Consider the following 25,612-nt stretch of genomic DNA (forward strand, 5'->3'; position numbering starts at 1 on the left):
GTACAGTTGTGTGGGTTTGAAATTGATCATGATCTGCTGCTTACTGGCTGCAAAAAAAATATCTGGCCCAGATAAAGTCCTCGGTTTGAAAATCTGGCCCAACTAACTTCGTAGTTGAATAGGCATGATTTAGACAGTTTTTAACTCTCAGTTTTCCACAGTGATTGCTTGACTTATGGACCTGCAGCGGAGTTTGGGCCCAGACACGCAGTGTTGCCAACTCCTCAGTAAGGAAAATCGCTATTGGTTGTCCTAAAAGTCGCTAGAAGTCGCTAAATGACGTCATCGCCTAATTTGCATAATTGGTCATGCTAATCTAATTGTAACCTATGTTGTTGGAGAGCGAAATAACATCGTGGAAGAGACATAAAGTGAGTAAAAAATGTCCTAAATGCATTTAGAGTTTATTTAGAACTACAAATTAAATTTCTTTTAGCAATTGCTGTTTTTTTAATGTCACAATTCCAACCCTGCTCCTTTACCCGGGCTTGGACCGGCAAAAGTGACCCGAAATAGGCACTCTGGTGGAGTTACTTTGTGTGTGTGTGTGTTTATAAGTAGTTTTAAACCTTGTGGTCCACAAAACAGCATAAGAGTAAAAGAGTAAAAGAAGAACTGACTGCGTTACAGCACCCGCTGCTTGTTGAGAGTAAAAGCGATACGCACTTTCACGTCTTTTTTTAGCGACTTTTTTTTAGAAGAAAAGTCACTAAGGGGTCTGAAAACTCGCTAAATATAGCGACAAAGTCGCTAAGTTGGCAATACTGCAGACATGGCTAATGACGTCAGACTTAAAGACCGGATTAGAACAGGTTCTATAGACACAGAGACAACCATTCAAACTCACGTTCACACCAATGGGCAATTTAGATTTACCAATTAACCTAACCCCACTAACTGCTTGTCTTTGGACTATGGGAGAAAGGATGGAACTCAGGACCTTCATACTGTGAGGAAACTGTGCCACCGTCCATATACAATGTTTTAAATATTTACATTCAGAAAATAAAGTGTAGGAATGTTTAGCTGATTTAGAGTTTAGAAATGTGTTAACATAGAATGTAGAACTATTGTAGAGACACTGACCTTAATATAATAAAGGCCTCATTGTGTTGTGAACTTAGGAGTAGATTGTAGGAGACCCCTCCCCCACTTGAACTGTGAAAGTAAAACAGAGAGGAGTTAATGCTGAGTGGAAATTCCCCAGAGGATGTTTGGGTGGGGGTCTCAACATTTGTAACTGGATAACTGTGGTCTGGAAGGGAGATGGGTTTTATGACCTAGGGAGTCACCTACACCCACAGTGTTTTAACTGTCACGCACACTCACTCATGTGCACACACACATCCACACGCACACTCACTCATGTGCACACACATACACACAGGTATGCGTACACAGTCACACACGAGCACTCACATAGACACGCGGGAACGCGCACATGTAGGCATTCATGTGCTCGTGCACATAGACACAGACAGAGTTTGCAGCACACCGTGGGGGGTTTTATGATAGGGTCGCCCCTACAAAACTGTGTTTCACAGACAAAGGAGTGAAGATTTGGAGAGGGACACACCGGCCTCGTCTTCCCTTCTAGAAGATGCATGCTTAAATGAAGATGAGTAAAGATGAGTAAAAGATGAGTAAAGAAGATGAGTAAAGATGAGTAAAAGATGAGTAAAGATGAATAAAGGTTTTGTGAAATGACTACTGAGTCCGGTGCCGTCTCTGGATGCTCGAGGAATAAAAAGAACCGGGGTAAAACTGATTTCGTAACAAAAGCAAATTTAATCAATTTTCACAGTCATAACATACATATTTGGTTAAACATTCTCCTGTGTTGTTTCAAATATGCTTTTAGCCATTTACTGCCACCTCAGCTCAAATTTTCATAACATACTAGGAATCACATGGGCCATGCAAATGAGCCCAAAATATTTAAATTACATACTGATTAAATCTCCAGTGTTCTCTTCTGCTGCATTCTCTACCAGTATACTGGTGTCAGCTTGCTCAGGCTGTGACACCCTACTACTGAAGAAGAGCGGGTTATCGAAAGTGTTAGGGGCGGGTAACTGATGACCAAATTTCTTGAAGAAGAAGACAGCAGTGACTGCCACCACTGCAATTCCAGTAATGACTAACACAACTGCAGTGGTTATATAGACACGCTGATGATGAGGTAATCCAGTTTCTGTACAGAGTGAAAAAGTAGATGGTAATCAGCTAAAAAACATTTGTAATAATTTGAAACAAGATATGTAAAATAAATAGTTAAAAGAGGTGTTTCTTACTCGATGATGGTGATGGCTTTGGTAGCAATACTACAAAAGGGGAAAAAAGAACAATCAAATAAGACACTTTATCACAAAGTAACTCTACTTCATTTAAAAATAAAAGTAAATTGCTATGGCGTAAACAGGTATTTGCATTTGTAACACGGTAACAAGAGTTATTCCTTTTGGATTCATATGACTGTGTCATGTCTGTTGTGAACATCTTACTAGAGATTCATATCATTACAGAAAAGAAAAAGAGAAAACACTTTTATAAATAAAGATTATTTTACCTTTTTGTATCTTGCAGATGTAAGGTCTTTGAACCCACGTGCCAATATCTGTCCATGTCCCATCTGATGTACTAATCTCTCCTCTGCGGGGTAATCTGCTGCCATTAACAGGTTGACCTTCAGCCCAGTTAGTGTAACTAATGACTGTTTTATCCAACCAGAGCCATTCCTCTGCAGGCAAATAGACAAAAACAACAGTGTACATCATTTAAAAAAAATATTTATTTTGAACTGAAAATTTGGTTTAAAAACAAATGATCAAAAAATATGTTACTATTGTTATTATTATTATTATTTACCATAAAAATAAATAATGACTCACCTTTGTGTTGTTTTTTAAACAGGCCAATCCAGAAAGATGTGTAGCCATCTTGAAAAGTTCTTAGGTTAATTTCTAGAAATTTTTGCTCAGAGGAATCTTCAATGCTGGCAAGCATTCCACCTTAACAAAACAAATCAGTTGTTAATGAAAACTACAGCAATTTATTGCATAAAAGTATCTTTCAGATAAGTCGCCTACCATGTGCTACACAGCTGGTAGATGCTTCTTGCCAGCGCTTTTGCTCTGTAATAAAAATATAACAATAACCCCTGAATGGTACCCAGATATAGTTCTTGTTTTCTATTGTTGCCTCTGGGTCTAGAGGACAAACTCCTGGAAAAAGAGTTGACTCTGTTGGCAGCACATCTGTGAATGAGACAATGATGTCAATGAGATCAATGAATTACATCTTTTAAAACTCTTAAATGTATTGTTTTGACAACAAACGTGTGTGTGTGTGTGTGTGTGTGTGTGTGTGTGTGTGTGTGTGTGTGTGTGTGTGTGTGTGTGTGTGTGTGTGTGTGTGTGTGTGTGTGTGTGAGTGTGTGTGTGAGAGAGAGAGAGAGAGAGAGAGAGAGAGAGAGAAATTTTACGGACATCAGTACCTGTGATCTGTAATTTAAGCTTCTCAACAGTGATTCAAGTTTAAATGAAACAGACATGCCAGTCATTACAGGGTTATAGGGTATCTATTAGCCAGTGTTTGGTCGTACCTGTCGACTTCATGCAAACACTCATTAGTGTCTCGTTACAGTGAGTGGTTTTCCATTTTCCATCCACATCCATGTATACACAACTTCTGTCCTTGCTTGGTTCATTTTTACCCCATCGACTGAATATTAAATGCCATCCATCAACATAGCGGAAAGAGCCATTGATCTGAAAGAAAAGATTAATGAGACAGCAGTTACCAATCAAGAAAACTAGCAGAACCATAGGAACCCTCTCATCTGTAATCCAGTTTTGAGATCCCTTCCCACACGCCTTAACGCCCTCTCACATCTTGGGTCATTTGATCTGAGTAACTCAAATGATAGGGTGGCGTAAGATCTAACAGTGGGTTCACCGGAAACCTTGGCTGATTGTGACCCACACCTGTTTTTATCTATTTTATTCGGCTTTTAGGAATATTTCCCTTAGTAAGCATAGCTGCACAGAGGATATAACAGTTGAACGGAGTTGACTCAAACTAACATGATAATCTATACTGCTCAAAAAACAGGTAGTCCAGCTCCTCCAGGATGGCAAATCAAAATGTACCATTGCCAGAAGGTTTGCTGTGTCTCCCAGCAGAGTCTCAAGAGCATTGAAGAGATTCCAGGAGACAGTTACTCTGGAAGAGGTGGACAGGTCTTTAGAAGGTCCTTAACTCATCAGCAGGATCAGTATCTGCTCCTTTAGCTAAGACAGCCGGAGCTGGGTAAAATGATGGAGTTTAAAGTAACAGTTTAAGAGTTTACATAAGAAGTGCTGCTGCTCAACATGCCTTCCTCACACAGAGCATCTCCCTGCTGGATTAGGGAGGCTGCACTGATCATGCCCTGGGTAAGGTAGGCACTTTAGTAAAACAGTGAAACTTTCCACAATGCTTATTTAATGACTGCTGCATTTAAAAGTGTTTATTTTTAATGCAGCATAATGTGCAACTGCTTCTTTATATGACCTTTATTGGCATCTTTGTAATCAAGTTAGCAAGTGCTACACAGCAACTTCAAATGTGTTTACGTGGTGCTGGCAGACGTGTTATGAAAAGCAATAGCTAGATTTAACTGAAATGGATGGATGATTAATCTCAGTTCACAAATAACCGAATGATTGGATAAATAACTAGGCCAGTATATTTATCCATCAACGAAGATTTCATTTTCATAATTACAGATTATTTCGTTAGATAAAATCTTTGTTGAAATAATTTTTTGTGCACATAAGTAGATTTTTGATTGAATTTGCAGTCAGAAGTTTCGAAGTGGTTGGCCCTATTATTGAGTTATGAACTTTTTATATGTCTTCAAAAGTTTACCTGCGCTTTGTGTAATCCAAACCAAAGAGGAGCCTTGAGATTCAGCGCCAGGAGCTCAACATAAGCTTGCGTCCACTCATTCCTCAGGCTAGCTAGGAGGGCATCGTCATTTTTACAGTACTCTGCAGCTTTATCCCAATTCATTTGTTGAGGAACAACCTTAATGGAGTCATTGAGTATTTTGATGTAGTTAGTAGAAATTGTTGGTTCTGGAGAATCTGGTTGAGATGTGTCTGTTTAGGATGAGAATAGAAACTATTTTATTTTTTTTACATAATAAAACCCTCTGAATCATTCTTAAAAAGTTATTATAGCTATTTCCAGTGATGAATCATACCCTTGATCATAGATATTATTGTTATTATATATTATATATAGATATTAATTACAGGAATGAAATGTCAAAGCAAATTTTTAGTTGTTTTAGAAAAGCTAGAGAGAGTGTGATGGAGCTGCAGCTGAAGTTGGGTGGCAACAGGCCTGGGGTTAGAAATGGACTCACCAAGATTTCGATGACAGATAAATCCATTGGTGTCATTGCATGACTTTTGAATCCATTTCCCAATACCAATTAAAGGCTTGGTATTGATCACAAAACAGTTTTTCTGTGGAAACAGAGTTGGGTCAACAGAGAATAATGATACGTGATGATACAGGGAACTGTGTCAGGGAACACGGGGCATTCTTGGATCTTTAAAATCGACTTACCTTTTGTTTATAATACCAATACCAATGCTGCAACGTAAACACAAAGATTTTAATTATTTGTAAATACAAAAATATAAAGTTATGGATTATTTCAATGTGTCTGACCCTCCACAATAGGTAATATAGACTGTATCTACATGGTGCAAATTCACTGCTCAAAAAATTAATGGAACACTTTTTAACCAAAGTATAGCATCGAGTCAGCTAAAGTTCTGGGATAGCAGAGCAGGTTGTTAATCAGTGTCAGCAACTTTGGGGTTAATGAAATTATCAACAGGTGCACTAGAGGGGCAAAAGTGAGACAACCTCCAAAACAGGAATGGTTTTACAGGTGGAGGACACTGACATTTTCCCCCTGCTCCTCTTTTCCGAGTGTTTCTTCACTAGTTTGGCCTTTGGCTAGAGTTAGTGTCACTGCTGGTAGCATGAGGCCATACCTGGATCCTACAGATGTTGCACAGGTAATCCAGCTCCTCCAGGATGGCACATCAATATGTACCATTGCCAGAAGGTTTGCTGTGTTTCCCAGCACAGTCTCAAGAGCATAGAAGAGATTCCAGGAGACCGGAAGTTACTCTGGAAGAGCTGGACAGGCCTGTAGAAGGTCCTGAACTCATCAGCAGGACCAGTATCTGCTCCTTTGTTCAAGGAGGAACAGGATGAGCACTGTCAGAGCCCAGCAAGTCATCTCCAGCAGGGCACTGGTGTAAATGTCTCTGACCAAACAATCAGAAGCAGAATTCGTAAGAGTAGCCTGAGATCACTACATCATGTAGGGTGGCCTGTGCTCACTGTCCAACTTCATTGAATTTGATTGGTATTTGCCATAGAATACCATAATGTTAAATCGTTCAGCATGACTAGTTTGGTTGTGGCTCTGTGACAGTCTGGAGAGGCATATCCATGGCAGGATGCAAAGACTTTTATAGGTTTGGCAATGGCACCAGTGTTGCCAACTTGGCGACTTTGGCGATATATTTAGCGAGTTTTCAGACCCTCTTTTCTAAAAAGCGACTAGTGACAAATCTGGCGACTTTTGCTGGTGTTTTTAGGAAGACTTATGACCACTTTGTGACGTGAAAGCACGTATCACTCTTACTCTCAACAAGCAGCGGGTGCTGCCATGGGCACCTCGCCCGTGCCAAAGCGCTCACAGGCAGCAGATCATCCTCACACAGCAGTGTCCCCCAGCTGGTGTCAGAGCAGATGTTAACCCCTACGCATCCAAACTGCAATGAATCGCGCATGAGCGAAGCCACTGCTCCAGCCCTGACTGTAACACAGTCAGTTCTTCTTTTACTTTTACTTTTTGTGGATCACAAGGTTTAAAACTACTTAAAAACACACACACACACACACACACACACACACACACACAAAATAACTCCACCAGAGTGCGTATTTCAGGTCACTTTTGCCAGTTCCAAGCCCAGATAAAGCAGGTGGGCTGGAATTGTGACCAAAAAAAAACTATAATTACTAAAAGAATTGAATGTGTAGTTCTAAATATATTCTAAATGCATTTAGGGTGTTTTTTACTCACTTAATGTTCTGATGTCTCAAATCTGGTGGGAGACACCTGAAACACTATCAGTCGTGTCATTAGAAACATGCCCCAATATCATCAAGCATGTATACAAACATGCGGGGGCCATACAAGCTACTGAGTCATCTCTGTTCTTTTCCTCCTAGATCTTAGTGTGATACTGGTAAAAATATTAGAAATATGGTATCTAACCACATGCTTACTCTGGATAGCATTACCTTGGCCTCCAGAGACACTGTGATGAATCTTAAGAGTTGTTTTGACCAGGATATTAAACAGATATGTAAGACTGCTTTCTGGGACTCTCCACTGAAAAACTAGTTCATGCATTTATTACTCCTAGGCTTGACTACTGTAGTTTTTTTATTGTCAGGATGTCCTAAAAACTCCCTGAAAAACATTCAGTTGGTCCAAAATGCTGAAGCATGAATACTGACAGGGACTACAAAGAGAAAGCACATTTCTTTTATATTTGGTTCTCTTCACTGGCTCCCTTCTAAATACAGAATTGAATTTAAAATCTTTCTCATCACATACAAGGTCTTAAATAATGAGCCCCCATCTTAGGTTAATGACCTATGGTACTGTATCACCCCATTTGAATTTGGCCACTCTCTAGGTTGACCATTTTCATTTTTGTCAAGCCAGGTGGCATCTGTTCGTTCCTGACACATTACCCAGTCTATATAGCTACAGATTTTCAGCATGATTTTTTTTACTCACTGAGAACAGATTATTATTTTCCCACTTACATCATTACCCAAATTGATGTATGACTTTGGTTGTCCATCAGTCCAGTAAGTTCTCCACTGTGACTGAAATAAACCAATCCACAAGTCTGTAGTAGGCGCATCAGCCATTTGAGACAGTAGAAACACTGAAAATGTAGACAAAGATTTATGGTTAAGATATTTTCTTGCAAATAAAAGTGCACCGTGGTATCAGCTCTAACTTGTGGGTATGCCAAAACTGCACAACAAAAGAAATTCAGTGGTAGTATCATAAATGGACCGCAAAAGATGAGAAGGTAACAAAATCGAAATACTTATTTGAGTGAAAAGAAAATGAAACAAACCTTCCACCTGTCTTGAAGTAATAGACACCAAGTTTCCACCCTTTTGTTTGCATTTTTCCCTTGCATCATGCCATGTTAAATTCTGATTGTCAATGATGCTGTAACACTAAAATTGAAAGATGAAAAAGATCAATATAGTGTTCCAAGCACTAAGAACATATTGCTTCAACAGTAAATAATAGAAAGATTAAAAGACATGAAAAGAGATCTGACCTTAGAGTTAAATTTTTTCCAGGGGTGTGGACATCCACCTTTTGGGGACACTGTAGGCACTGCGGCGGTGGTGTTTGCAGGTGTTGAGCTGCTGCGCTTACAAATGGACGCATACTCAAGCCCACAGCTGGAGTCATGCCAGAATCCTGCAGGCCAGGTCAGCATATTAAATTAATAACATTATTGACTTGAATGAATAATTAAAAAAATCAACTTCAATCAATTTTGATATCACACACTCATTTTATCTTTTGTAGCATGTCGTCTTGAGTAGTTTCTTTTTCTACATACTTTTTACTTTTACTCCCTACATTCTTAAACAAATATCTGTATTCTACTTCTTACATTTTCAAAACAGACTCATTACTATTGCTTTAACGCTTTAGGGTCAAGTTATTATTTTGTCCCTGCGAGCCTCAAAACATCAAACCGATTTGAAGCAGAAGTCAATCCTGTTCATGTGTTTATCACCAGAGGATGACTCGTAAAAAGAGATGACGTGTGCCAAAGTCAGGGGTTAAAGGCGGGATGGTGTTTTTCTTTTTTTTTTGTCATAACACCACAACAACTGCAGGTGTCCGTACGTTGCGGTTTAGGTACTTTAGCATCATAGCTAGTGCTACAATAGAGGAATGAGCATAATGGGAGTGACTTTTTTTTAAGTGGCAGGTAATTTCAAATGTTTCTATCAGCTCAGCAAACATCAGCAAACACACAAAATGTTTGTGTGCAGTTTTTTACACAGTGTGTTGCAAGCTAAAGGTCCAGCTGCTGTGATGAATTTAAAGTAAAACAGTGTGTGACTGTGACTACATTTCACTTTTTTTTAACTTTTACTTGAGTACGAAGTTGAATGTTTACTTCAACTCAACTTATATTTTCTAATAGTAGTATTTCTAGGATGTCTGTACTTTTGCTGTTCTTTGATATGTGTGTATGGGCTGTAAAGGATACGTATTACTGTGATAAAACTAGGGTGCCAGTAAAACTGAAGGGATAGTTGTGACAGGATGGCCTGAGTGCTATCACTGGGTGATACCACTTGTATGTATTTCAGTGAAACTGAATCGTATTTCGGTATACTCACCATTGTGATATGTCATGAAAGCACAGTTCTCATCAAAGTTCTTGAAGTCAGGTTGATTTTCCTGCCAACTTTGAAACAACAACTGAGAACCATCCATCCACCTTAATGTAACACAAAAAATAAATTTGTTTAAATATATCTGTAAAAGATTTGTGACAATAATACCAAGACAGTGGCATACTGGGTTCATTAAAGATACTCTTATCCTTCTTCTTTTTGGTCACACTTTTGTTGTTTTTAGCTGTAATAACTGAGTAAAATTGGTGGGAAAGATTACAAACAGGAAACTCCAAAATTTTACAAATACAGACAAAGCTTCGCAAATAGAAATGCAAATAGATCTGCATTTGCAGTTAGAGCTTAAAGTATTTGGACAATAAGACACATTTAATTTCCCCTTTGTGTATCAGAACAGTAGATTTTAAATCAAACACTCAAGATATGACTGACTGAAATTAAAACTGGTATACTTATCTGACATGCTGCCTTGCACTAAGTACTTTTTAACTTGCTGTTACATAAATTTAAGTTAATTGTAAATTGCATTTACGTTTTTGTCACTAAATTCATACTCACTGAAATGTTCCATCAAGATCTACAGATAGGCCAATCCAAGAATTCTGATAACCTGTTGAAATCTGCACAAAAACATGGATACATAGGAAAAAACTGTCGGTGTCTGGATGTTTAAGTTGTTGCAATTATAACTTAAATACCCATTGCCTTGGTAAATGTTTTACAAATGCCATTGCTCACCTGTTTCCATAAAAATATCCTTTCTGCTTCACTGTTGATAGATACCAGGTCACCATGCCTCTGTCTGCAGAACATACGAGCGTCCTCCATGGCCATCGCCTTTTTGTTAATGTAATACTGAGCCCCATTCCATTCTAGCCACCCATCAGATGTCGTGTTATATTCTGAGAATAGATAAGAAATGCGCAATCTATTTCAGTAAATGTGCAAATAGTATGACCCTCTTTTTCAAAAATTTCAAAGAAAACGTTATAAAAACATGTTTGGAAACTGCTGTAAATGTGTTAGATAAGCAAGTCTTAAAAAAATAACTTTTTTCATGACAAGCTCATGTTTTTCCAGCTGTTCACAGTGAGGCTTTAAAATTATGAACAACAACTGCATGTTTTCCATCTTTTCCTCAAACTACACAATCCAATCTTCCTTTCTTCACTGTGAGGTTTATGCTCATACAGTATCAATGAGATCTGGTTGTGGCAGATGGCCCCGCCTCCCTGAGCCTGGTGCTGCCGGAGGTTTCTTCCTGTTAAAAGGGAGTTTTTCCTTCCCACTGTCGCCAAAGTGCTTGCTCATAGGGCCTCATATGATTGCTGGGTTTTTCTCTGTATGTATTATTGTAGGGTCAACCTTACAATATAAAGCACCGTGAGGCAACTATTGTTGTGATTTGGTGCTGTATAAATAAAATTGAATTGATAAACAAATAAACAGTTCAACTATGAAAAAACAGTTCAGTCTAATTCAACTGATCCTTGCACCGTCAGATACAGAGAAAAATAAAGGATGGTCAGCCATTAAATCCTTTCAATGGGCTTCACACACTCATAGAACTGACTTTCTATTTACTATTACTATTCTCACAGGTTTTTATCTTGTTTTGTTTTTTGAAATCATTATTCCATTATCTTTTGAGATTTCAGAAGAGCAAGTCTAGGTTCTGTAACATATTTTGGATTTGTTATTGGATTATGAATGGTAAACGGCCTGTATTTGTATAGCACTTTATATAAAAAACGCATTTCATATGAGTTCATAAACATTCATACATTCATATATTCATTGTACATGTGTCCTAGCAGACACAGCTATGGTATCAATTTCAAAAATCAAAAGTGTTTTCTTGAGTTATCGCATTCACAAACACAACACCCATCCATCCCATCTGCCTGCCCAGTGGGGGTCACAGCAGTACCCCATCAGCCTTTAACAGCTTAGTGGTAAAAACAAAACAAAACACAATAATATTATTCAGCCCATTATTATTATACTTATTATATTATACTAGTTTCAAATATTTGCCACGCAGAAAATCAGCATCCATGAGACATCAGTTTCCCTGTCAGCATAGTATGAATAATGGTCTCAGCCTGGTAATCCCAATAGAAAGTCAACAGTCATGTAAAGATGCTGTATGGCAGTATGGTCAAATTCCTCAACGCACTGGTGCACTTACCAGGGGTGACAGGGTCTGGAGCCGGCTTTGGGGTGACTCCTGTGAAGGAATAAAAACAGAATAGTGTTGAGTTACTAGTGACCAGCTTGACATTGTGAGAATACATACAATAATCTTCTGGTCCAAAAAAAAATGCTACAAAAGAATTGTATAACTGTGACCATGCTGTACCTGCGTGGATCTGACAAATCCAGTTATTGTACTTCTCACAGTGCACATCACTCCAAAACAAAGTTTTCTCCCAATAATTGGGTTTCATTTCAGCACATGATTCGGCGTTATTTTCATTGTTTGGCTCTCCATCACTCCACTCTTGAAAGTTTACCTTTATACAAAAATAAGATAATTATGAATAGTAGTAGTAGTATTTGTAGCAGTAGTAATAGCAGCTGTAACATCAGTAATATTAATAATCATCATCTTGATCGTTATCATCATTTTGGCTACATAAACCATTGTAGAGAGTTAAAAACTGTAAACTCACCGGGGATCCATCGCTCCATACATAACCTGTGTCTGGGTCAGGAGCACTAAGTCCAATCCAGTATTGATTATGCCTATAATGGACAAATGTATGTTCCAAATGTTTATACTTGTGTAATTTCTTTTTCTTGCTCAAAGACCTTTTATTTACTTATTTTGTGTAAATATTTTGTAAAAACATGTTTCCTTTTTTCTATCAGTGATTATGCTAATACGCAACTCATTGCTTGAAAATGATAAGAATCTATGACTGCCACTAATGTGTGACTTAGGCTGGAGGTGTACTTTACGAAAGATTTTTATCTTATGTAGCTCTGATTGTAGACCAGATAACACCATACCATGAAAATTGCCTTGGTAGTAAATCAGCACTGCTGTGAATGCTGACTAGGTCTCCTCCAATGGCTCTGCAGTAATCTCTAGCCTCGTACCAGGTCTTTCTCTTTTCTGAAGCCTCTGGAAAGATCTATAAACAAAATATAAGAAACTGAGTTGTGATCTGAAGCTTAATAATATTTGTACATTCAGAACTACATGCTAAACATGGGCCGTCATCTCTGTTTTTATGTCATCCTTGTTATGAATAAGATCAACAGAATAATCATATCCTTCTACAACAGAAAGGATTATGAGTATGGAAGTGACAGAAACCCATGTGCAGAAATGATCAGAAATCACTAACAAAAAGGAAAGTCAAGTTGTTGGCAAAAAGTCACAACTGTCACAGATATTATGAAATTGATGGGACACACACTCAAAACAAAATTAACATGTTTTTCCTCTGCTTATTCAGCAAGAGTTTTTTGGTTGTTTTTTTTTTTTTTTGGCCAGTTTTGAAGTTAGCTCTGCAATCCAAACGGTGATATTGCAGCTAAGCTAAGAGGAATACCATCTATATTTACATTCTGGGATGTTATCACAAGTAGAAGCCTCTTGTCATGTGTCAATGCATACTTTCTTTTGCATAAATGATGCAAATGACAAGTGTAGTTTGGTTGGAATGAAATCTTTCCTACATAAAACTGATCACAAGGTTGTGAGGCTTTTCTTTATTTGTTTGGTTTTTTGGGGCTTATAGCAGCACAATGCATTCTGGTTTCAATAATTTTTCGGAGTAAAATAACATCGGACATGTCTTTACCCGTTTATTCTTTTAACAAAACTAGTTAATATTGGTCCTCTGCTACTGCCTTGAATCAGGAGGAGCTCAGGGTAACTTACTTGTTTATAGTGCTACTATACTGCTGCTCTTGGTAACTCTACTGTTTGTAAAGGGCTTGTGAAAAATAGAGACTGCAGAATACTTAAGTCATGTACCACTGTGGCAGCCACAGTACCTTATAACAGATGCCTCTGGATTGCATCTTAATCCATCCATCTGTGCAGTTAGGCGTGGCAGTGGTTGGTGGAGCTGGGGTTAAAGCTTCCCCCTCTGCCAGGTGTTTACAGATGTATTTTTCCTTATTGGTACAGGGCAACACATCCCAAAGGCCAGCAGAATGCCCAGTTGCCATAGCAACACAACCCTGCACGTTACCTTGTGTTATAAAAGAAATTGTTAGCTGTCATTTGTGAAGACACCTGCCAACTATAGTTTACATAGCGATTCACATTTTGCATTACCTGGCATATGAGTGTTCCAGTGAGTATATCTTGCATAGGCATTGTTGGTCCACATAAAATATTCTCTGTTTTTCAGGTTTGAGAGACCTATCCAGAAGTGTTTCTCTGGCCTCAGCCCCACCAAGCTTACAAGGAAAGCATTATCCACCCTGGAAATATTTACACAAGTCACATTAGAGGCTGCCTGATGCAAAATTACATATAATTTTTTTTTTATGAAAACTATTTTACCCAGTTGAAACGTCAGCTAAGTAAGAGTTTGAGCTCTTGCAGTCATCGTTGGCTTCATGAAACGTCTTTGTCTCAGTCCCTAGAAAGTAGCAGTAGGATCCATGTCTTTTCCAACCCTGCATTGCAGAGAAACAAGTTGGAGAACTATTCAAGCCTGTCGTTAAATGTTGTCTTTCTGTCTTTTTGTGATAGCAAGGAGTAAAACACCAGAATGCAGAATCACACTGCATCAGTGTGACTACTTGTTTACTCTACAGGAATGTTTTTTTTTCCTAAAAATGCAATGACTAAATAAGATGTTCTCTTAATCTTTTTACTATAAACAGCACCCAAATACAATGTTTCATTAGGCATCATACCTTATGTGTATGCTGCTTTCCTAGATATTTCATGGACCACAGGCACAAAATTAAATTTAGACATTGTGCCATTTGAAATATACAACAGCCTTTACAAAACAGAAACAGATAACAGAATGTGTGCATTCGACCAACCAGATGCAGACATTCTTTGGAAAATATATGAAAGGTTCACATACAGTTTTGCAGCCTGCGTTCAGCTCCACTTCATCTCCAGAGGGTTCAGAGTCACTTGTCTTCATGCAGATAAAGCCATGTTTCTCATCACACACACGGTCAGCCCAGTTTCCATTCTGCAAGAATGAAAAGAGCAAAATATATGTGGAAACTGAAATTAACAAGAGATAGACAGGCTACGGTGCATATCATAAAACAAAGACCTAATTTTCCTGGATATTAATGGACCTTCCTGGCATCCAGTGTTCTTTAACAGAACTGCATAGTTTTACAGAAAAAAGCTGGCGTGTCACAATCATCAATAATCTCTCCCACACTGTGCACCTTACCTCCCCTCTGATCAGAACACAGTCTTCTTGTTCAGAGGTGACAGTTGGTTCCCGAGAGTCCCAGCTAGTGTAACTCACAGGAGAATGATCACTCCAAACAAACAGCCTCTCTCTGTTCCTATCGTTTAGTCCAATCCAGAGTTCATCAGTGGATGCTGCAGACAGAAAATAACATTAATTGTTGTATAATCTTCTTGATAAATTCTGCTCATTTGCTACTCTTTAGATGTTACTTTTGCACTTAAGTTTTAGACTGCTGCTAATCGTCTGCCAGAATTGCTGGACTTGTAAACAAACTTCATCATATGTGAGATGTGCAGTGATACAGGGATCAGTCAACAGAAAGTGACTGAATGCTTATGAAGTGACAAAATCAAAAACCTAGTTTTGTGTCCAAAATAGCAGGATTCCCAAGGTGACCGACTAATGAACGGTCATTATTCTAAAGAGGTAGTCTGCATGGTAGGTCTGAAGTGACTGTTAGCTGTGGTGAGAGCCCTGGATTTTCTGAAGGTGGTGGACGGCTATACATTTCCAAGAATAGATTGCTCACAATTGTATTATGTGTGTAGCTATAAAATAAGATATTCATTAATATCTGTGTTTGAGTGTGTTTTTAACTTTTCAGTGTGATGTTCAAATTAGACATTTTAACAATTAAGGAGAGACAACTTCTAATGACTTAATTACAAGCTGAACACTTCCTGTAACTTTAACAGTTAACTTGATATTTATGTGGGATTTGCATCTTTCAGTTAAATGGACTGAAGTGAATTTAGGGCTGAAGTATAAAGGAGCATAAATTTGTTCAATATTCAATCACCTGACTTCTTGTGACTTTAGTTTTATGAGGTTAAATGTGTTCTCACAAATGGACTATCTGATATAATCATGTTAAATCGAAAATAGAATTGAATTTAAAATCCTTCTCATTATGTACCAGGTCTTGAATAATCTGGCACCATCTTGTCTTACTGACCTTATCACCCTATTAGAGCACTTCGCTCTCAGCCTGCTGGCTTACTTGTGGCTCCTACAGTAAAGTTAAACTTCATTCAGCTTCCAAGCCCCCTCGACTATGGTTCAGAGAGGTAACTGTTGCTGTGATTTGCGGTATATAGATTACATAAAACTAAATTGTTGGTCTTTTTCTTAGATCAACATGTTTGTTTGTCTAGGATTCACACTGTATATGACAAATAACATTGTTATGATTTCACAACTTTGCAACTTGGAAAAAACTTGCGTTCGGCATTGGTATGTGATCATTGTTAAGGTTTGGGGTGTAGGGTTAGGGTTTGGTGTGTGCTGTGATGGTGTTTCCACATCACAACATTATGACATCACTGCAATGTGATTGATAACTTGCAATGTTGAAACTGGACAAACATTACTTTTTGTTGATCCAGGAACATACCAACACAATCATATTAGATCGTGCCTCAAAAATATTTCAGTTACTCACCAGCAATTGCATAAAAATTGCATAAATATGAAAAGTGTAGGGTGAAGGTTATGTTAAAGGAATGCAAATGGTGCTCAGAAGTTTTTATTGCCATACCATATCCAAGTTGAGAGATGATGAAGCTTTGGTCCTCTACATTACGAATAGTTACTAGGTCTCCTCCTTCTTTACGGCAAGTTTTCTGAGCATCAGACCATTTTTTTGTTTCATTACGATAAAGGTAAAAGCAGTGGCCATTGTAGGGGATCCAGGGTGCTGTACAAAATCCACTCTCGGGAGCTATGAACCAAAAGAACAAAAGAAGATCAAAGAAATAGAGTCAATCAAGTTTTTTAAGAGAAGGGTAGAGAAGGGATTTTTTTCTATACCTTCAGTAGGTGCATCCAAAGGTCCTTCACTGTAGCAGATGTATCCCAGTTTCTTGTTGCATTTTGAACTTTGCCAAGAAAGCTGAACAGCGCCATCAATAATTCCACACTTATATCCTGGATTAGAAACTGGATGTCCTACGGAGCAGTGATGGTAAATGAAACTTGTCACTTATGAGATGAGACTCGGCAACTTTCAATTCACAGGATTCTCAAGATATTTAGAAGCATGGTGTGTATTGTGTATGAGCATTTTAGTTTTCGTGGAAATAAAATAGAAGCCTATGATTTCTACCCAAGAGTGATAAGGTTATGTGACACACAACGCCACCACAATAATTTAGCGGTTGTTGAAATTGCTGAACAATAAGAGGTTCTCTGATTATTGCTATATCTGCAGTGTGACTGGCACGCCTGCGTGGAAGACATTTTATAAAAAATAGGGAAAAAAATATTGACTTGCTGACAGATAACATTTCTTATATCAATAAAAAAAGATGACAAACATGATCAAGATGACTTGCTGAAATATTTTAACAACAGTAATGTAAATTATCATCAGAATGGTAACACAAGCTCCTGAAACTTGAAAGAAAACTTACCTGAGTCCCAATTCAGATATGCATAAGGATTCCCATTAGACCACTTCCACACATAATCTAAATGCTGGAAGATCAGTCCAACCCAGAGCTTGTACTCCTGTCCCCAATTTGTCCCTAATAGTGCTGTCAGTAGAGTTTAACAGACAAAAGAGACAGAGAAAACAAAAGTTTACAAGTATAATACTCAAAACATAATCATCAGCTGGAGCAGTGTCTACAGTCTACAGACCACAACAACTTTAATGTTTCAAGTTTTAGCTATTTGTAAAACTCTCTCAGCTTAAATGAATTGTTTTGTTTTCAATATATTCAGTGTAGTGTGGAGACTTTTCTCCTTACCTGAAATATAAGCCTGCTCATGAGGATTGCTGATACTGAGCAGGGAGGCACTCTGCTGTTTGCAGCTGGCATCAGCCTGATCCCAGGTCAGCGCTGACTGTGTGTTCAGCTGATAAGATGCTCCTGTTGTAGGGTCTTTGTTCCAGGTTTCTTTGGCTGTGACACAAACACAGTTAAGGTATTATAGTGTTACACTGAACTTGTACCTCAAGATGGCGTTCCTCAACATTTAAATTTGGATGTCCAGGTTCTGCTTATTACTCTGAAAACCTGTATTAGAATTTGTTGTGTACTTACAGTTAGTTGGGCAGTAACCCCAGAGTTCATGATCATATTTTGTTTCAACCGCACACCATTTACGGTTCCCTGGAGAGTCAAATGCAGTGCACTCTGAATACCAATTGCTTTTGTAAAAGAAAGGAAACATGCACGGCCTCCCAGCTGCATTTCCTTCAATGGTGTAAAGTTCTGAAGGACCAAAATAAGGAAAACATATAAGAAAAGAACAAAGAATAGCTTGAATAGTTTAAGCAAAATGATACTTTTATCATTTATCAACATCTTGTAATCATTTGACACACTATCTTTGCATTACAACTGTTTTGGAACTAAATATGAAAATCTACAAATTTATTATGCCACTAATATTATTTCCATAAAAGTTATTATGAATTACTTTACAATGTTTTTGTTTTTTTGTTTTCACTTACCTGTATATGTTCTTGTGCAAGCACCACTGGAAGTCCCAGAAATTGTAAGGTGGCTACTGGGTACAACTTTATTTGAGAGCACGGCTGTGTTATCGGCAGTGAGGTCAATGTAAAGTTCTTGGCCTTTGAGAGCGATCACAGTTTCATTCATGCATTCCCACTTTTGGAGCTCACTGGTTTCATCACAATCATACAGGTTTACTTCACTGCCCACAGTTTTTCCCTGAACACCCAGGCACTTGTTCTTATTCTGAACCAAAAGTCGATCCCCAGATGTCCAGCGAATGTCATTGCAGTGGTTATTTAATTTTACCAAACAAAAACCAGTGGCCCTGTTAATTAGTTGAAATTGGGAATCTGTAGAGAAAAAAATATTGAAAAACAGTACTGTTGGAGATGTAAAAAAACAAAGAAAATCTTCATCCATTTATCATACTTGCTTCAACTGATTTTTATATTTATAATTGCGGAAAGTTTACTTAAAGAACAGTTTTTATGATAAAATCACGAATAACTCATTGTAGAATTGTAAAAAAAACCAAACATAAATACAGGAAACGATGGAGGACACAACAATCTTACATTTAGTGCAGACAGGCAGGACGCACGATAGTCTGTTAAAAGCCTTAGCAAAAAATACAAGAAATAGTTGATTACCATCTGAAGCCAAACAAAGAAATGTTTGGATGAGAAGCACAAAGACTGTAGAAGTTATCCTCATTGTTAGTATTCCCATTCCTGTGTCTTATATTTTCATATAAGCTAGTTGCACAGAAGCAAAACACAAGGTGTGAATGATTGTCAACCATGACTCTTTATATCATCCTGTCTTGGGTCATCATGATGAGTGATGTTTTACAAGAAAAAGGAGGGGAGGGTTACTGTGAATTTTGCCTCACTGACTTGTATACTGATTTTCTAGCTTATCCAAAGAAACAAAAATGTAGACATTTTCCCTGTAGTCAAGAGAAGTAGGACGGAGGGAGATTTAACTCAAAAAAATGTATGATTTAGTAAAAAGAAGTTGAATTAAGTTAATTGTTGTTAGCAAACAGAGTTTTAAAGGGGGGGTGGGGGAGTAAAATAAAGTATTCATATATAGCTGTATAGCTGGATTAAAAGGGATCATATTTAGTGCCAGCGGAATGAGCCACTGCTCAGACTGTGAACCTTTGGTTTTGTATTTTTTGTTTTTTTCTCTGCTAATTTTTGCCATGCTAGAGTAAGGAATCAAGAAGATTGGGATTTCCACTCATAAGTGCATCTTATGATCCAGTTGTGCTTATCCTCAGATCTTGTTTTTCCCCATTCAGCTGACTCTTCAGGACCTTGATTTAGCGCTTTGATTTAATTCAACATTGTGATTTACCAATTGTGTTAGAAGGATACAGGGATTCAAATTGTGATTTAAGCACAGCAAAACATGATCCACAGCTGCTATGATTGGCAACTCCAAGCATAGGGTAATAATTGCAAAAATTAAGCTTTCATTATTCTGACGGTCAGAATTTGTTAAAGTGGAAAATTATGAAGTTTTTTTTTAAAAATATCACTCTAAATTATGTTTGTTTGTTTGTTTGTTTGTTTGTTTGTTTGTTTGTTTGTTTGTTTGTTTGTTTGTTTAATCTAGAATTTGTGTTCGTACTTAGTTTTTTCACTGAATTCGCCACAAGCTCTGATCACCAAGTTCTGCATCGGTGATGTTAAGGCTTATATGTTTAATGCAGTTATCAAAATACCTGCTTAATAAAACTGTTTCAACATTTAAAATGTCTGATAATAGAAAACCCTTTGAGCTCGCTATATTTTTTATATAGTCCTACGTTTCCCTGAATCTACATGCATAAGAAGTATAGAGGCCAACAAAGGATGACACACATAGGAAGTTTCAAAACAGCTCTGGTTTTCTGTTGTAATAACCACAACTGTATGTAATGTCAAGACTAATGATGCATAATGATGCATAATGATGCATGACGCGTAATGCAATAAAAAAAAATCAAAATGGCTTGAATGAGCATGATAATAAAACACACGTAAAAAAAGATATATGATATATGAATCTCTTCAGCTGCAAATAGTTTGTCATGTAAGGATGTGAAACTGCCTGGATTTAGACTTTCAATTAGGTCTTTTTCTCCTATGCCTTATAAGGCACCCGTATGACGATAAGTTTAAATGGGTGAACTACTGTATGTAAAAACACTGTGAAATTGTTAGAAAATCCTCTGCTCACACTGTTAGAAAAAACATCTTAAAAAAACAGTAATATTCCAGCAGCTGGGGCGCCAAAATAATACCGTAAAATAACAGAAAATAACTCATAAAAATATGGTTTTTTCCAGTAATGAAAATACAATTTGTTGCCCTAATTTTACATGGGATTTTGCCTTTTTCAAGTGCTTTTAAACATTAAATTAGGAACAATTTAATGTGATTAAACAATGAAATTACCTATAAACAAGGTCAATGAATGCGGCAATATGAATAATAATACTTAAATGTACAGTTAACAGTTGGTTTAAATAATAATGGATTGCATTCATATTGCACTTTTTGAGACCCTCAAAGTGCTTTACAATTCCACTTTATAATTCCCCTCTGGCCATCACCTGTAGGTGGTAGGTGAAGTGCCTTGCCCAAGGACACAACGACCGAGACTGTCCGAGCCGGGGCTTGAACCGGCAACCTTCTGATTACAAGGCAAACTGCCAACTCTTGAGCCACGATCGCCCTAAATAGCAATAATAATTATTATTATTTGATGTAAAAAAAGTTTATAAGACTCATTTTTTATATTTTTCCACATTTTTTACATTTGAATTTAACAGTTCAACCTTTCAAATAACGGAAAAATATTTGTGAAATTATGATACATTTGTGAATGTATTTTAACAATCTAAATATGCATATGTACAGACAAATACATTTAAAAAACAAGAAAATTATGTTTTATTACATTACAGTGATTTTACGTTAATTTACATTTGAAATGTGAAATCACAGTCTATTGATGTAAATTTAATGATATTCTAGAAGAACAGTACAAAACTGTAAAATACACAGTAAAATACTTTTATATTAGGATTTTCTTTTACAGTGCACAGTTCTTTTACCTTTTTTTTCCTGTTTAGCAACCCTACTCTCATGATCAGAAGTGACGTACTATGCATTTGATCATGTCAGAGTTGACTGTAAATAGAATGACTTGCTGCACTGATTAATTGTTCTTCAAAAAGAGGAAGCTCTTATTTCTGACTGATACTGTGTCATGAGCCGATGTTCTCACAATTACTGGACCCAGAAACAGACTCAAAACAAATTAAGCAGCAAACTATATACAAAGTTTAGTTCATGTATGTCTCCAAAAGTTGATTCTGTTCATCTGGACGTAGCGTTTTGTGGGAGAAACGTTTCGTCATCATCCAAGTGACTTCTTCAGTCTCAGCTGACTGCAGGTTTCCCCAATCTTATAAACAGTACATTTGCATAATGACTGAAACTAGCACCACTGAAGGAACAATGGACTGGGAGGTCAGTTCCTTAATTATAATTATGCAAATTCTCATGACCATTGATCAACAACCACTGACCAAAACCCACTGATCAAAGACCATGAGTACCATTCACAGAGAGTTGGGGAATGGCTGCAATCACAGCATTGTAAGATGGCGAAAGATGTACCCTTAGGCCCCCTCCTCGATTCAGAGATGGTCTTTCCCTTTCCACGTAAATGGCCTCCTTGACTCCATGCTCAAACCAGCGTTCCTCCCTGTCCAGGATGTGTACATCCTCATCACTGAAAGAGTGTCCACTGGCCTGTAGGTGTAAATAGACTGCAGAGTCCTGGCCTGACGAGGTAGCTCTTCTGTGTTGTGCCATCCGCTTCGCCAGAGGTTGTTTGGTTTCCCCGATGTATAAATCCTGGCAATCCTCCTGGCACTTAACAGCGCACACTATGTTACTCTGTTTGTGTCGGGGACCCGATCCTTGGGGTGGACCAATTTTTGGCGCAGCATGTTTTGGGGTTTAAAAGCCACAGGGCCCAGGCCCCTGCTGTTTCTTGTATGAGAAAACAATAGCAAACTATGAAAGTGAAATTTAAATTCAGGCCAGAGGAAACGGAGCAAATATGGAGGTCAGTGCCGAGAGAAGCCATGATTGGGACTGTGGGAAAACTGCAACAGAAGAGGAAACAATTACTTAACTGTGGGAGAATCTAGAGGGATGAACTGACAGAGAGTGTTATCCAGCATGCAGGGCAGGCAGGAGGACAGGCAGGTGAACAGGCAGGTAGTATTTCCAGCGAGCAGGACGGAGACCTGAGCACAAGGGAGTAGAATTAAACCCGAGCAAAAAACCAAAATGGGTACAGAGCAGTTAGTTACCACTAAGAGTGACTGAACAGACTGGCGTTGAGCAGCAGACCATGCTGCCTGAAGTATTCCTCCTGTGATTGCCTGTCGATGGAATTCAGGTGTGACGCTGGTGGCCCTGGCCCAGGGCGTAGCCAAAGAGCGATCCCGAAACACTCCCCGCATGATTGCTCCCACGGACCATGACCTCCTCTTCCTTACACACTGCTGAGTTTGTCCTGGTGTATTATCAGGGGTGGACAGCCTCCGTCCCATCAGCTCTCCGTCAGAGATGATCACAGATGATCTGCAGCACTGTGTTTCTGAGTATGTCCTGAATCTGGACACTTGCAGTTTTCATACATGGAAATCAAATGTGTGATAAGCTGCAGGATTAAAACACAATGCATGCAATAACAATGAATGTATGCTCCTTCCTCCGGCTTGGCATACAGTCCCAGAGTGGTGGACAAAGCATCTCCTTGGTAAATCCTGCATGATGACTTGTGCTATAGGCTTGAAGTTGGCCAGTGTTGTTCACCATATCCCTGTTGATCTTATATAGTTTTAGGCATTCCAGGATCCATGCGTGAGGCAATTCACTTCAATTCAATTTCTTGTAGTCAATTCAGGTGGTGCACGGGTCTTACAGTCTCAAGCGAGTGATCTTTTTACCTGTAGCTGGTATTTTGCCCCTCTGGTGTTTTTGCCTTTTCCTTATCTACCCCACTCATGTATTGATCCATGTACAGGCGTGACAGCATCGTCCATGTGGTACTGAGGGAGGTTATTGGTTGATAGTTGGATGGGATAGGTCCCTTCTGTGGAATCCTTGGGGATCAGGCCCATTTGGCCTTCAGTTAGCTGTTCTGGGTGTGTCTCATTCATTAGCATCTGGTTAATGAACATTTAATGAAACATTTTTCATTAATTACATTTAATATCTCACTTCAGCTGTCTCTTGCGAGCTCAACATGCAAGTTGTGTAAGGAGAAAAAAGGAGAAATCACAACTCTAAATAACAGCAGCATGGAGCATAATGACTGATTTTGAACCAAAATAGCGTTCATCATTTAATTTACATTGTACATATCATTGACTTGTTGTCAATCATTACTTCACAGATAAAATTCAAAAATTAAGGAAAAATTAGTGCTTGGATGAATTTGTTTTTAAATTTTTTTTACAAAGATAAGATAGATGTTCAAGTTGAAGCTGACATTCACATACACGTGAAGAATGAGTCCCAGCCTCTTCAAAACAATGACAAATAGTAGGACCTGTACCCATGGCGGGTAGGAAGGCTTACACAATAGAACCTGAGCCTTTGTTCGCTCTGTAAAGAATACACAAAGCGCATACGTGAAAAAAAGAGGGAGAATTCATGAGGAGCATGTATTCTTGCTTTTTTTTTTTTTTTTTTAACTAAAGGGCAGCTACACTAATGCTTTCTCATGAAACTGGTGGTGAAATGTTTTGTTCAGTTTTGTACAGTGACTGTAACTATTTCCTTTAAGGTATACTGACAGACAAAGACTAACAAAATCCAACGATAAATGAGAAGTGGAAACCAGGTTGGCAGAAGCATGAGAGCCTAGAGCAGGGGTGGGCAACTCCGGCCTTGAGGGCCTTTAGATCTCACCCTGGGTCAACACACCTGAATCAAATGATTAGGCCAATTATATTATATTATATTATCCATCCATTCGCTTCCGCTTATCCTTTTCAGGGTCGCGGGGGGGCGCTGGAGCCTATCCCAGCTGTCATAGGGCGAAAGGCGGGGTACACCCTGGACAGGTCGCCAGTCTGTCGCAGGGCCAACACACAGGGACAGACAACCATTCACACTCACATTCACTCGCACATTCACACCTAGTGGCAATTTGGATTATCCAATTAACCTATCCCCACAAGCTGCATGTCTTTGGACGGTGGGAGGAAGCCGGAGTACCCGGAGAGAACCCACGCAAACACGGGGAGAACATGCAAACTCCACACAGAAAGACCCCGGCCTGATGGTGGAATTGAACTCAGGACCTTCTTGCTGTGCGGCAACAGTGCTAACCACCGTGCCACCGTGCTGCCTCTAAATTATATTATATTATATTATATTATAAATAGAATTAATCAAAAACTAAGCCATCTGTGACATGACATGGCATGGCAAAGACATATTAAAAATAAATAAAAGAAACAAATACATTAAACTAGTAACACTGTCATGAACAGAAGTAGGCAAAGATCTCTTGTGAGATTGAGAGAAAAGAATGCTGTGGCAAGTTAGAACACTGTGTCCATCTTGAATGAAGCAACACAATATCCTGTTTAGGGATGGAAACAGTCAGATGTTTGCTCTTAAATTCTTCCCAAACGTCTGTCATAGCATTTTCAGTTCCTGTTTTGCTATCAATCTTTCTAGCACAACATTGTGATAATATATGAAGCTTTGCTACCACAGTAAGAAAACCCCTGATATATATATATAATTGGAACAATCACTGCAGTTTTTCAAATCTCAAATATATCAGAGTTCATAAAAACATCTTTTCATGTATCTCTTTTCTGGCATCTATTCCCTTTCTCAAATACCCAGATTAAGCAATGGTTTTAACAGCACAAACAGGGTTTCGGCATTTAGAAACTACCGTATTTTCTGGACTATAAGGCACACTTTAGTATTCTCAAAAATCGACAGTGCACCTTAACGTAACCCGGTCATAGATTACATATTGTTATAATTACACAAAATGTGTTCTTCTCCAAGCCTTGTAGTTATATTCATTATCAGTTAGAGCATCTCCTCATTTTTTCTTCTTCTTCTT

General features: G+C 38.3%; 1 protein-coding gene across 1 annotated transcript; it reads right to left on the bottom strand.

Moving 5' to 3' along the window:
* Positions 1-1,943: 1,943 nt before the first annotated feature.
* Positions 1,944-19,171, bottom strand: LOC308413068 (macrophage mannose receptor 1-like; the record flags this gene model as incomplete). The annotated part of the gene is made up of 31 exons (XM_080907855.1): positions 1,944-2,194; positions 2,295-2,324; positions 2,570-2,740; positions 2,892-3,011; positions 3,090-3,257; positions 3,605-3,770; positions 4,912-5,144; positions 5,414-5,516; positions 5,620-5,646; positions 7,918-8,042; positions 8,241-8,346; positions 8,454-8,599; positions 9,541-9,641; positions 10,117-10,178; positions 10,297-10,460; positions 11,750-11,788; positions 11,921-12,074; positions 12,234-12,306; positions 12,574-12,698; positions 13,570-13,769; positions 13,856-14,004; positions 14,087-14,202; positions 14,625-14,738; positions 14,952-15,106; positions 16,513-16,695; positions 16,785-16,922; positions 17,387-17,509; positions 17,726-17,881; positions 18,023-18,193; positions 18,436-18,792; positions 19,093-19,171. The coding sequence occupies 31 exons, from the start codon at positions 19,169-19,171 to the stop codon at positions 1,944-1,946; spliced, it is 4,305 nt and encodes a 1,434-aa protein (XP_080763981.1).
* Positions 19,172-25,612: the final 6,441 nt, after the last annotated feature.

Source organism: Rhamphochromis sp. 'chilingali' (genome assembly GCF_963969265.1).
Source record: "Rhamphochromis sp. 'chilingali' genome assembly, chromosome: 16".
In the NCBI taxonomy this organism is placed as follows: domain Eukaryota; kingdom Metazoa; phylum Chordata; class Actinopteri; order Cichliformes; family Cichlidae; genus Rhamphochromis; species Rhamphochromis sp. 'chilingali'.